The sequence below is a fragment of the Carassius auratus genome, chromosome 30 (assembly GCF_003368295.1).
Source record: "Carassius auratus strain Wakin chromosome 30, ASM336829v1, whole genome shotgun sequence".
In the NCBI taxonomy this organism is placed as follows: domain Eukaryota; kingdom Metazoa; phylum Chordata; class Actinopteri; order Cypriniformes; family Cyprinidae; genus Carassius; species Carassius auratus.
In genome coordinates this window covers 11,042,766-11,056,941 of record NC_039272.1, presented here as the reverse complement: position 1 = coordinate 11,056,941, position 14,176 = coordinate 11,042,766, and the positions used below count along the sequence as shown (strand labels likewise).

General features: G+C 36.3%; 1 protein-coding gene across 1 annotated transcript in view; it reads right to left on the bottom strand.

The window, feature by feature from the left end:
• Positions 1-14,176, bottom strand: part of LOC113049199 (transmembrane protein 8B-like) — a 126,385-nt gene that overhangs the window by 8,237 nt on the left and 103,972 nt on the right. Inside the window, exons 8-12 of the mRNA XM_026211344.1 lie at positions 13,075-13,198; positions 12,079-12,221; positions 7,311-7,489; positions 6,663-6,809; positions 5,056-5,172 (exon numbers count right to left, since the gene is read on the bottom strand). Coding sequence (XP_026067129.1) covers positions 5,056-5,172; positions 6,663-6,809; positions 7,311-7,489; positions 12,079-12,221; positions 13,075-13,198 — 710 coding nt within the window. The remainder of the gene's footprint in view (positions 1-5,055; positions 5,173-6,662; positions 6,810-7,310; positions 7,490-12,078; positions 12,222-13,074; positions 13,199-14,176) is intronic.

Genomic DNA, 14,176 nt, shown 5'->3' with positions numbered 1-14,176 from the left:
CAAAATTACTCCAAGAGCACAACGACGACTCATCCAGGAGATCATAAAAGAACCCAGAACAATATATAAAGAACTGCAGGCCTCACTTGCCTCAATTAAGGTCAGTTTTTATGATTCAACAATAAGAAAGATACTGGACAAAAATCGCATCCATGGGAGAGTTCCAAGGCAAAAGCCACTGCTGACCAAAAAGAACATAAAGGCTTGTCTCACATTTGCCAAAAAATATCTTAATAATCCCCAAGACTTTTGGGCAAATAAAAGGACAAATTCCACAGCAGAAAGTGTTGAATGACCCTGAATATGAAATTAAGAAGGGTCATGCAACATGACAGTCCAAAAGTAGCCGTTTATCCACATCAGATACATTCTTGTTATGGCTTAGTCAGAATGTTAACCTACAATAAACTACTATTCCCTGATCAAAGCAGACCATTGTAGCAAAACATCCCAAAATCCAATTAAAACTTAACAATAAAAAAAAAAAAAAAAACAGTCAAAAAACCTAACTGCTATGAGTGGTATGATCACAACAAAAAGCTTTACAGATTTTTTTTTTACATAGAAAAAAATGCTGAGAATTCCAAAGGGTTCTTATTCTTCCCCTCACAAAGCTATGTTTTAAACATCATGTCCCTTTATTTGGTTTGTAGGCTATATCTCAAGCATTATTCTAATGTAAAAATAAAATGTGTATTCCTCTAGCAGGTGTAATTTGATTTTAAGTGTTAGAAAGTGTTCAAATTGTGGCTGTTATTGGATATACCAAATGAAACTCACATCTCACTGTAAGGGAAGAGAGAACACCCATCCAGACAATAAGTTTCTCTTTGTCTCTCAATAGAGATCAACAGGAGTGTTCTAGAAGTAAAAATCCCATTCATTTTACAAAGAAAAAGATTTTTAACAATGACAAACCATTCAAGAAGATGGACCTATCATGAATTCATATATACATATATGAAAAATGTATTTGCTAAAGTTTTTCAAGTCATGCTATTATTATTATATTGTGTTTTATTGTGCCAGTTAGCTGTTTTTTTTTTTTATCAAAATAACCCAACATCAGTATGATTGAGATTAACTGGAATGCACCATGTGTCATGATTCTGCCCTCGTGTCCTTGATTTTTCCCTGGTCTTGAGGCAGGATCATGACAGACCCGTGTTTTGTGTACAAGCACATGGCCTTGTCTTTGGGCCATGTGCTTGTGTTGTCTGGTTCCCTTGCCCCGCCCCTCTTGTTATCCTAGTTGTCGTGATTACCTTACCTGTGCCACCTGTTGTGTCTTGATTAGTTCTCCTATTTAGATCCCCTAGTGTGCTCTGTCTTTTGTCGGTTTGTATAACCGTGAGTGTTTGTTTGTAGTTAGTGTTTAGAGTCTTTGTTTATCTTGTCATTGTTTTCCCCCACGTGGGTTTTGTTTTTCCCCTTTTGGTATTTAATAAACCGTTGTGTTCTACTTCCCGTCTTCTACTGAGTTCATCCCTACCCTCCACATAACACCATGAAAAAACATGACTTTGAATTGTTAAAAACTGAGTTATCTGTTTTTGCAAATGAACTCTTCACACACACAAATATTGTAACAATATAAAAACTCCATAATCACGGGAAGAAGGAGGCGGGAACCAGCAGACAATCAAACTAAACTTAACGAAAATAAAGACAGAAACCAAACACAAAATAAAGTCCAGGTCTGGTCCTCTCTCGTCCTTCGTCACTCCTCTTTTGTATCCTTCTGATCTCCTCCATGGGACTTGAGACCGGTGAGTGGAACAGGTGTCACTCATTTCCCAATCACTCCACTGGCCTCGCTCCATTCCCAAGGCTCTTGGCCCCGCCCCACTCGTCACATACCCCCCTCGCAGGCCGGGGGTACCCACGAGACTGCGCTCTACTTCCAGCAGGATAATGCACCATGTCACAAAGCTCAAATCATCTCAGACTGGTTTCTTGAACATAAAAATGAGTTCACTTTACTCAAATGGCCTCCACAGTCACCAGATCTCAATCCAATAGAGCAGCTTTGGGATGTGGTAGAACGGGAGATTCACATCAAAAGGAGGTCCAACCCGATACTAGCTAGGTGTACCTACAGCAATAAAGTGGCCAGTGAGTGTGTGTGTGTGTGTGTGTGTATACAAAAGAGTATACAAGTTTAATGACTATATGATAAAATAAATGAAATTTAAAAGGTTTAATGAACACTAATGAAATTATTCAGTATTTGTAAAAAAAAAAAAAAAAAAAACAATTATTATATAATGTTGTTGTTAACTTTAGGCATAACTCTCTTCACTTTTTACTTGAACTAATTTATGCTTTTCGTGTACATTCAGATTGCAGAGCCCAAAAACACAACAAGAGGATCACAGGAGATAATGATAAACTGCACTGTAAACAAATTGTGTGAGCGTAGCATGTCACAAGCTTGATCAAATTTAGCTTTTCCCTCAGTGCTACAAAAGATGTGAGAATCACACAGTTGGACACTTTGTCCTGTGTTTGCGTAGGCTTGGGGAGCTTTCAAATAAAGGTGTCAACCGACATGTTTTAACAACAAAGACATTATGTGCCATGGTACGTACCATGGAGATGATAGACGTGTGTATTTGACAGTCTGTGTCACAATCAGTGAATGACAGAATTAGAGAAATCTGTACTCTTGTTTTCGAATATGACATTCAGAAATGCAATAAGATATCGGCCTATTCATTTGTTTTGTCTATATTAAAAGTTTTTGCAGTTCTGTGTTAATAGCAGGTATTAAGATTCATTAAAAATTTTATTTTAAATCATTAAAAACTACATTCTTTTGCATCACCAGTTGTCATAAATGTGCATCAAACATCAGGTTTAAGCAGAGCAAATATGTAGCACATCAAGAGCAACATAAGAAAATTCAAATTTGTCATTCTGTTTAGATGTGATTTTCCTCTTTCTATTCTATTAGAAGCGTGAGGAAGAAATGATCTGTGCTTGTCGTAGTCGTTGTTGAACCTTTGCTATTCTCTCTCATTATTTCTCTCTCACACGATACGTTATATCTTTGTAGCTGCAGTAGTAGTTCATTGGCTCCTCTTCTCTCTGCATGTATATATCCAGCAGCACATCTGACTCAAGGGAAGACATGCTTCTCACACTCAACTGTAATTTGCTAGAGGCTCTGGCAAAGACTTCTCCTTGTCCAACACCCATTATTTTTTTATCATCTCACTTCAGGAAAGCAGTGTGGTCGCTTGAGGAATTAGCATAAAGTTCAAGCTGCCTGGTAATAGAACAGCAAGGGTGTCTCTAATACTGACAGAATGGAAAAACTTTGAATGCCACACCATGCTAATGCATAGATAAATGCAGCCTTGAACGAGGGGGCACATGCTGAACCAGGTAACGTGAAATGCCTTCATAAATTATAGATATTGAAAAGGTGCTTTGTTGTCACTCAGCAGCCAAAGAAAAAAAAATAGCACTGGCATTTAACTGCTGGATCCATCAGACTGAAAGAACAAGGTTATTTTTGGGCAAACAGGCACATTGCCTTACAATAGTGTATGATGTTTTCATTACATTTACAAACAAACAAAACATTTATTTTATCCACTTAACGAGACTGAAAAGCTTGTGAGAATATATCTTAAGCTATCTTAAACCAGTAAAAGTTTGTTTTGCTGGTCTGTTGGCTAATTTTAAAAGGATTTTGGGCCTAGTCCGGCTAAGAAACAAACTGGACCAGCTCGAGAAAAGCTTAAAGCAGCTAAGACCTGCTTAAACCAGAGAGAAGAACGCAGACTATTACAGTCCAGCAAAACAGCATTTGCTGGTTTACACCAGGGGCTTTAGCAGGTATAGGTTCAGAAGACAAAAACTAAGGTAACAATCATTTGTGGCAAATGACAATGCCTCTATCTTGCAACCACAACTCTAACATCTGTTAGTTTTTTTTAGCTCTGAGCCATTTAACTGAAATCCATTCTGGCATGTTTAAATGATATATTAAACATTTAATAAGGATGCTTTACAGTTAAGGATGTAACGATTCACTCAACTGAAAGTTGCGGCCTGTGATCATTTTGTGAGTTAAAGTAAGTTTTTTATCAACTTTTCCCCTTTTGATGTCATTTCTAGTGAGAAAGGAATATTGCAGTAATTAAATATTCACTTAGTTATCACCAAAGCTCTCTATCTATTTTGCTGTAGATCATTAAACCGTTACTCTGCCTCAGAAGCCTGTCTGCCTCATACGGCAGCGAGGCAGCAAAAGTCAGCTGCCTAAGTTTTCGGATGCAGCCCAGGACCGACGTTGCCTATCCCTGTAATTGACTAATAGAGCACTTCCATATTATTGCTCTTTTGTTGGTTTTGATTTGTAAGTTTCTTTGTATAAAAGCCTAAATAACTAAATTTAAATATAATGTAAATGTAAATAACCAAACTAAGCTGATTTTTTTTTTTTTTTTTGAAATCAAAACAATAAGTAACAAATCAAATAAATATCTTCATATAAACAAAATAAGGCTTTGTCTGTGCTCTTTCCATTCAAAATGAGAGGCAACCACTGCATTTTAATCATGATCCAACAAAGATGCTGCATGCATGCAACATGAGCAGTTTTTAATCTAAATTTGATTGTATAATCAAAATTTTAAGCAAAAACAGAATGGTTTGACTTCAGTTTTGTTAAACTATACATAAAATATATCTGCATGAAACATCAGACGAGCTGAACGAGATGCAGATTCACGCTTAAAGCGTTTCCTTGGTTTCCGCTGTGAACAAAGCAGCGCTGCACTTATGAACTTTAATATACATTATACAGAGGCAAGATGAAAAGAAAAAAATATATATCTAAACTTTTCTAAAGACAGTAAGTTCCCCTCAGACATGCATTCATATAAACTTCTACCCCAATTGAATCGTGATTTGTTTAGCCCCTCAACTGATTTGAATTGTCACATATTTGAATCGATTTATAACTGGCTTGCGGTTAATTGTTACATTCCTAATTACAGTCCTAAACACATGGAATCTATGCATGTGCACAATGCTACTTACCCAGGCAATGGCCATGATGCCTAAAGCGAAAAGACTGGGGCCCAGCAGGTTCCACAGGCCATGGCGGTCCAGCTGTAAGGCCATTGACAGAGCCATCGCCCCCAGCAAGTACAGCACCTGGTGGGACAGCGGCAAAGAGTTAAATTATTAGTCCAAACCTCAAAAACTCATCTTGTCTAGAGGCGATAGTGAGTCCCCAGTCCAATTAGGACCATCTTGCATCGGCCACCCTCTCTCAGTCAGACTGAAAGTAAAGAGTGCTGGTGCTAAAAATGTCTCTCTTACTCTCTTTCCTTCCCTCCTAAAGTTCAGAACAGTTTTGACATGGGTGATTTTATTAGTGTCTGCAAACTGCAGCACTCAGCAAAACACACGCAATCACCTAACGCATATAGAAGCATTCTCCCTAGAGGAGAGCTATTATTTCTTGGTCTTTCCATTAGACGCTTCAATCACAAACCGCAGTCCTCTCACTTTATTTTTCTGATTCTAAATTACTCAAATTACTCAAGTTAATCACATTCTTACAGTCTTTTTCCCTGTGTTCCTTCAGCGGTTGAGCAACTGAAGACTACAGAGAGTATGCACATACCTGAAAGTGTCCACCTATATTTACTCAGCTCCACAGTGAAATGTCACCATCATTATGACAGCACATGACAGACTGCTGACATTCGTATATATTTACACTCTGTGTAAGCGCTTTACTGAGGTGGACAAAATTTCTGCTCTCTTGCACATCTTGGAAAGCTCTTTTCTTGGCAATAAAGTCCATGAAAAACTACTGGCCTCCATGAATCACACAAAATGAATTTATAGAATTTGATGACACAAGAAATATACAGCATTTCTGGGCCCCAGAGCTTTCGTATGTCATTTTAACTATCAGATTGTGGTTCTTATATACAGTACGGGAACCCTAAACAGAGAATTGTGGACACATACATTGCTTTTCAAAAGTTTGAGATCGGTATTATTTGTAATGCTTTTGAAGGAGTCTCTTATGCTCATCAAGGCTGCATTCATTTAAAGCAACATACAGTAAATCAGTAATATTCTGAAATATTTAAAATATTTTTTTTTTAAATGTTCATATATTTTTACAAAACAATTTATTCTTGTGATGGCAAAGAATACATTTCATTTCATTTGGTGCTTGAGAAACATTTATTATTACTATAATTTATTATTATTATTATTATTTATATAACAGTTGTGCAGCTTAATATTTTTCTAGAAACTGATATTTTTTCAGTATTCTTTAATGAATATAAAGTTCAAAAGAACCATCTATAATTAAAATAGAAATCATTTATGACATTATATAATTCTTTACTGTCAATTTTTTACCTTGCTGAACAAAAGATTGTTTTTATGTAAATTAATTGCTTTAAAAATCATACTCACCCCAAAGTTGGAATTGTATAAGTTTCAGTGTGGTTTGTTTGTTTTATTCTTTATTCAATGCAGACACACTCATACATTTTTGAGCTCACTGAAAATTATAGCCACACTTACAAAACATTTGGAAGCTCAGAGTGAAGAACCACAAGGTTTATCAAGTTTTTATTTATTTGCATCTGATTTTGAATCTGAGTGATTTTTACCTGTTTGATAATGGATTTGAGTCTGGCCATGGCGATAACAGTGACCCACACAGACATGAGCGAGCCGAGGAAGTCACAGAACTGCAGCACGTCATACTCCATGATGCAGAAGACCACAATGCCTGGCTGGTCACAGGCATGATAAAACTGTTCAGGGGTGAAAGAAGAAAACAAATAGGTCAGAGGAGGCATGAATAAAATCTGACATTTTGACATGTCACTGGTCCTTAACTGTAATCTCCATACTTCAGCTGCCACTGATATGCTGAATTAGAACTCGTGATGGGTTTGTGAGATAGTCAGCAGGTCTTCAAGCACTTATTGCGTTAATTAGGCGTATTTGTTCAAAACTGGAACAGAATGCAAATCTAGTATAAAACATAAATTATACAACAGTTAGTTCCAGTTCTTTTATAAAACTGGTCCATTGAGTTTATTTACAAGTTACAACGGCTTTGAACGCATCTCATCAAGTCAGAATTTAGAGTTAGGATTATTATGTTTGAAACTATATAATCTTTATTTAATTTCAGGTGATTCATGAAGAGTGAGGAATATGACGTGTTAATGTCAACATGCAACTAGCAACTGAAATGTTTATGCTATCCCCATTTTGGGTCCATTTTTGAACCAGGCCTTCAAACTCACAGTGGAAAAGAACATGGTGAAAATATAGACAGATGCCTCCAGCAGGTAATGACTGCGGATGGCGATGGTCACAGGTGGGACGAACATCAGGTTGCTGAGGCACAGGAGGAGAGTTGAGAGCAGCTGGAAGCCGTAGGAGTACGCCTCTGTGTTGTCCGTACAACCCCAGCCATCCCAACCTAGAAAAGCACACACAGGTTAATAACCAAAATGGTCCTAATGTAGACTAAAAATGGACCAGAAAACATAAATCATGAAAACTTCCGTCCCATTAAAGAGTCCTGGGGGAGGAAAAATCATGTATAATGCTTTCCACAAAAATATGATGGTGCACACCTGTTTTCAACGTTGATGATAATAATAATAATAATAATACTACATGTTTCTTGAGCAGCAAACAAGCATATTATAATGATTTCTGAAGGATCATGTGACACTGAAGTCTGGAGTAATTCAGCTTTGCCATTACAGGAATAAATTACATTTTAAAATATGTTCGAACAGAAAACAGCTATTCTGAATGGTAATAATGTTTCATAATATTACAGTTTTTATTGCATTGCAGCCCCAAGTTTTTGAAAGGCAGTGTATGTACAATATACTCCTGTCCATATCCTCAAAGCAAACTAAGCAAGCACAAACAAAATAATAATACACACATTGGCAATGCATGTAATGCTAACAAAGAAAAAGAACATCACAGAAATACACATGTACTTCCTTCCTTGTTCACACACACATTCTGTTCCTCATCTGTCAGCTATTGTAAACAGCTTCATAAATATAGATTGGATTCAGGCAGCCTACTGTTATATAAACACCATGAAGGAAAATAGATGTACTTGCACCTCGAACCTCTCATGGAAAATGCTAGAAAACATACCCCAAATCTCTCTGATTACGAAGCCTTAATTAGCCAAACCACAAACAAAAATCCTCAAAGGCATGTCGTGATTGAAGTCTCGCCGAGTGTCGACAAAGACGGTCAATTGAGCTTTACCAGACACTCGAGAACAGAGAAGAGCTTTGCATGCGTGCTGTATCAGAGCACTCAGCTGTTTGCCAGAAAACATTCATTAAAAGGGTAAATTTGTCTATGCTAATGACAAAAGAAACGATGGGTAGGAATCCAGGGGGAGAGGGGGAAACGAGGCACCAGAGCTTTATAATGGTGCTGTAATTGAGAGGTTGTGATTAGCATATTTCTCAGGATCATCAAATGTCCTCTAATTAAAAACCACTTGATTTGTGATCACACAGTTATACAGCAACAGGATTGGCACATGTGTAACTGAAGCATTTAACATGCCAATTAACTTTGATTGGCATCTGACAGCAGAGGATGAAAGATAAGAAATGGAATTAAAACTTTTTACTGTGATTATAATCATATTAACCACATGTGTGATAACACCCTGGTTAGGGAGGATAGACTTGTTCAATTTGTTGAATGACACAGAATTCCTGCTCCAAAATTTTCCTGAAAGATTAAGTTTCAATGAGTCTTTTTAAGCATACGTGTCACATTTCAAGTGAAGGAACTAAAAAATGTCCTGCACGCCAGTTCTAGGACTGCTGGGGATTTCGGCACCACTTTTGATTAGTGACACATAATTACATCTGATATTTCTAATATGGCAAGTGCATGAGTTGATTCCTTGCAAAACAAAACAAAACCAAGCAAAATGTAATTGTAGCATTATGAAGAAAACGCACTGCCTTTCAAAAGTTTTAGGTCAATAAGATTGGTTGATTGTATGATTGATTTTTATTTTATTTCATTCAGCAAGAGCGCAATAAGAAATACGTTTAATTGTAATAATTTTTCTCAGTATTTCTGATCAAACGAATGCTGCCTTATAGCTTAAAAACCTTTTAAAAATCATGAATATTTTATCTACTATACTGTATGTGAACTGATTCTTAAATTCCTCTCCCTTTAAAACCTGGAATGTGAAACCTGTATTTAGTACACATGAGAAAATTCACAGATAATGCATTTTATTGTTCTTCTTAACCACTAAACAGGCAATGTGCACCACACAATACATATTCTTAAGCAGGCACGTGTACACATAGACATCAAAGGGGGCTTGAGCACCTGCCCTTTTTATTCCTGGAGAGAAAGTGCCCTTTTTTCTGGGGTGTTTTTTTTTTTTTTTTTTAATAATATATATTCCTGTTTGCGCACAGCTTCCCTGTCAAACAAATATATTTATTGAAGAATAGTATATATAAATATCAGGTCAGGAGTTATGAAGCGCCCATTGAGAACCGTTTCTGTCAGACGCGTCTGATTCGTCGAGAACCGAGGAGCTGATGATACTGCGCATGTGTGATTCAGTGTGAAGCAGACTGATTCACTGCTCGTCTGAACCAAGGGGCAAGGAACTCGACCGGAAGTTGAAGTCGGGTGGGGGCTGCCATCTTTTAGCAGAACTTCACTTGCGTTAGCATTCCCATTGACTCCCATTCATTTTGGCGTCACTTTGACAGCGAATAACTTTACATCTGAGGCGTTTAAAGACTCTGTTTGTCCATTATTTATTTCTAAAGATACACGACAATGTATAAAGGGCTCCATTAACTTCTATGTTACATTATGGCCCCGTATAAACAGTTTTTGTAAAAAATAGGCTAACGATTGCGTCATAACCACTCGGCTCTCTGTCGCATTACCGTACAGACAAGTGGAGAAGCTCGCAGGCAATTAACTTAATATGGCGTACTGGCGTTACATTTTAAAATACTATACAAAATAATTAATCAGAATACTTACTCCTGCTCACTCACGCCAAAGAACTCCCCGCTCAAGCTCGCCGTCTCTGCGAGATTAACGATGGCAGTTTGCACTCACAGCTACTAGAAGATTTACATCTGTCAGACAGGTTGCTGACGTCGTCAAGCTTCGTTTGAGTCTGCGCGTCAGAAACGGAAGTGCTAAAAAATGCTAAAACTGGGCTTCATTTGTCTCAATTGAGTTCCAATGGGGTCGCTGTGTCCATTTCTTTTACTGTCTATGGTCTGAACCGAATTGATTCTTTTGGTGATTGATTCTGAACTGATTCTGTGCTTATGTTATAAGCGTGGGTAAACTGAAGGCTTGAATTAAGGGCAGTCATCGCTAATGACATTACATCGAGCGCAAAAGAACCGGTGAACCGTTTTTTTTTTAAACTGGTTTATTTGATCGAATTGTCCGAAAAAAAACGGTTCACTTGAGCACCTGCTCCTTTGCCTCAAAAGTGCCCTTTTGTCAAAGCAAAAATTTTTTTTGTAATAACATACCCTTTTGTGAATGCCTGCCAACGCCCAATCATAATATTATTACAATTTATTAATAATAATTTAGTCGTAAATAAAATGACCAATATGATGACCTTTCACCTGACCGGGAAAATTCCTCAGGCCGCACAGGCATTTTTAATTGTATTTTCAGAACCGTGGCAGCTGGTAAGTGGTGTTTCATTCTCAGCGAAGTGATTTTGATGTTTATTTACTTATTATTATTTTACAAGAACGATGTGATATGAGAACATGCAGATAAGTTGCTGTGTGTAGCCTGTAGTACTAGCGTGCTGTTTGAGGGAGAAAGGTTTCACAGGCATCGAGGGGTCTGGTCTTTTTTATGTTATTTGACTAAACTTTTATTATATTACAGTACTTATTTATTTTTTAACACGTTGAGTGCCTTAAAAATAATTATCACAACACTGGTAAGGCTTATTCAGATTTTCTCATTCTCTGAATTATCATTATAAAAATTCAGGAATTATATAATTATATTTTAAATGTGACGCAAATATTTTTTTTTATACAATAGCAACAGTGTTTACAACAGCAAGACCACTTTAGCCTGTAAACTCAATAATATCTCTCTGGAAATAAATGTAAAAATATCAGTGTCAATAAAAAAATGCATGATATACCTGACATCAAAGTGCAGTGTGAAGGATATGAATAACAAATGTAGCCTGTCATTTGTTTACATTGCAAAGGTGTTCAATTTTAGACAATAACAACTACAACAGTAATAATAATATTAATCACTATATTCCAGTGGATCAGTTTTTTTATGTTTTGTATCAATATTTAAGGTGGACTTATTGATTAGGTGCAAGAGTAGTAGTGATGGTTAAAATAATAGATTAATGCTGAAACAGAGAAGAAAAAGCCATCAGGTTGGGACAATTTAAGACATTTCAGTTTCTAATCCCAGAGCTATTATTATTTGAAACTTAAAATTGTCTTCACTATTGTTTCTTTGCTTCAAAGCATTTGCTGCTGTATCAATACATAATCATCCATAGCGATACGTGAATCCGCAAGGAATGCATCACAATATATTGCTGTATTGATATTTTGAACAGCGCTATTTAAAACCTTGTTCCATGTGCCCCTTTTATACTTTGAGTACCTGCCCCTCCAAAGGTCTCTGCACGGCCCTGTTCTTAAGTCTCTTGTAGGAGACACGAGGAAGAATTTTTCATCCAATCCTGTTATCATTATCATAGTTGAGGTTGTTAGGAGTATGGGGTTCACATAACTTGGTTCAAATTTTCTGTGCTTGTTTTGTCAGTTTGCCCTAAAGCCAACATGTCACCAACATGTACTCATAAAATCCAAAATATCTTAAATATTACAAAAATTATATGTATTACTTAAGGCCCGATGATGAAATTATTTTTTGCTGATCAATTTTCACTCTTGCCTGTTTTAGGGTTAAATATATGACTAAGTCACACCAAGAAAGTCTTGGGGTGCTCACCTGCTTTACACTCGCATGCAGCATAAAGGTAGTTGTTGGTCCGCAGGAGTTTGCACTGGCCATAGGTGCCACAGTCATTGATGCAAGGGGTCAGGTAAGAGCGAAGGTACACCTCAGCGGTTACATTAGTACACATCTCAAACCTGTACAAGAACATGGAGATGACAAAAAGAAGTGAAAAGTCTAATATAAGCTTTTAGGAAAACTAGCAAGAATGAACAGTATGAAATCTCGTTGAACATTCTGAGAACTCTGAAAATGCAGTTACAATAAATGGGGACTGAAGCTTTTAGGGTTGCAAAAGCTTTCAAGCTTTGTGTGAGAAACAGCCCAAAATTAGAGATGTTATCCTCTGTGTCTCTCTCACACAGCAATAGCATGGCTTCACAAGAATAGTTTACAAGTTGCATAGATCACTTTTACAATATTTTTATGGTGCTTTTGCATCCTTTTCTTGAAGTTGAACTCCTCAGTCATTGAAAATACAAAGCAGCACAGTCTTGCAAATTCTCCTTTTGTGTTCAGTGGAAAAAGAAAAATGTTTGGAACAACACGAGGGTGAGTAAATGATAACAGAAACTTCTTTGAGGCCAGCTCTTCCTGTAAGATAATATGAGATGTGAATATAAGTCGAAACTGATGCTCTAATCTCCATGGTAGTCTACAAATACATACTGTACAGACTCTGTGTGCAATTTCGTATGAAGATATCGAACTTAACATGAACTCTCACTATCAGAATTGATTTTCATTTAGAATTAGAATGATAAAGTAAGGTTGTGAGAGTCTAGGTTAACATAAAAATGAATTACTGTATTTCAGAGCAGCAAATAGGAAACATCCTCACAGTTCACATGCTGCTACTTCTGCACTTGCTAAATGATGAAGAAGGTAAATACATGGAGTGCTATGAATATTTTACATCCTTTTCTCAGCAACTGCAGTCTGATAATTTAGAGCACAAATGCAAACAGAAAGACATGCAAATGTGCTCACCCGTGTTCAGTGGCACACAGGGATCGCAGGCTCAGATACCATGTGCCCGTTTGCGGGTAGGGAATCCTCAGTTTGGTGATATTTGCGGTGGTGTTAATGGAGAGATGAAATCCTGAAACTGATTCTGATAAAGAAAGAGCAGAAACGGGTAAAGGAGAAGACAAAACCTAGTGCCACCATTAGCTATGACTTGAACTCACCGTTATTATTGAGAGCATTCTAAAGAAAACCCTGATAAGTGCATATCTGAGTGATGTGCTCAACCATAAAAGGGACCATAAAGGAAAATGCATGTGGTAGAAGCAAGTTTAACACATCTCGCCTGCAACCGTGCGATGCAATTTATGTTGCATTTGCATAGAAATGGCGAAATTTTTCTTTGTTTCACCTGAACTGTTTCCAAAAAAAGGCACTTCATTGTTTTTATTGCAATGATTTTGGATCAAAGCCATAGGGCACATGAGTTGTCTTCATGAACATTACAGCAAAGGGCACTGGCCCAAAGCAATTTAAAAGACAAATGGAAATACATTTAAACATTGTCTGTCCCTACACTTTTTTTCTACACTGTAATATTTATGGTAACAGTTTTTCAATACAGATTTTTACCAAAAAACACAACACGAAAATAATGTCATGAACATTAACAAAACAACATAAAATGTAACTTTAAAACAACATGGTATATAACTGATAACAAATATATATACATAGATACATACATACTGTACATACATGTATATGTATATATATATATATATATATATATATATATATATATATATATATATATATATATATATATATATATATATATATATATATATATATATATATATATACATAAAATCTAATCTAATCTAATCAAGAAAATCTAATCAAGTCTAATTTTCAAAAATCTAATTTTTCACTATAAATGTTTAGGTAAAAATAAGAGATACTGTAAGTAGATGTTTTTTACTTAGAATTAATACATTTTTTACTGTACTTAAATATATTATCAACATTTTTCTAATCAATCAATATACCACTATAACAATATACCACTATTCTAATCAATATACAACTATAACTATATATTTGCTCATTTAATAATTTTTCA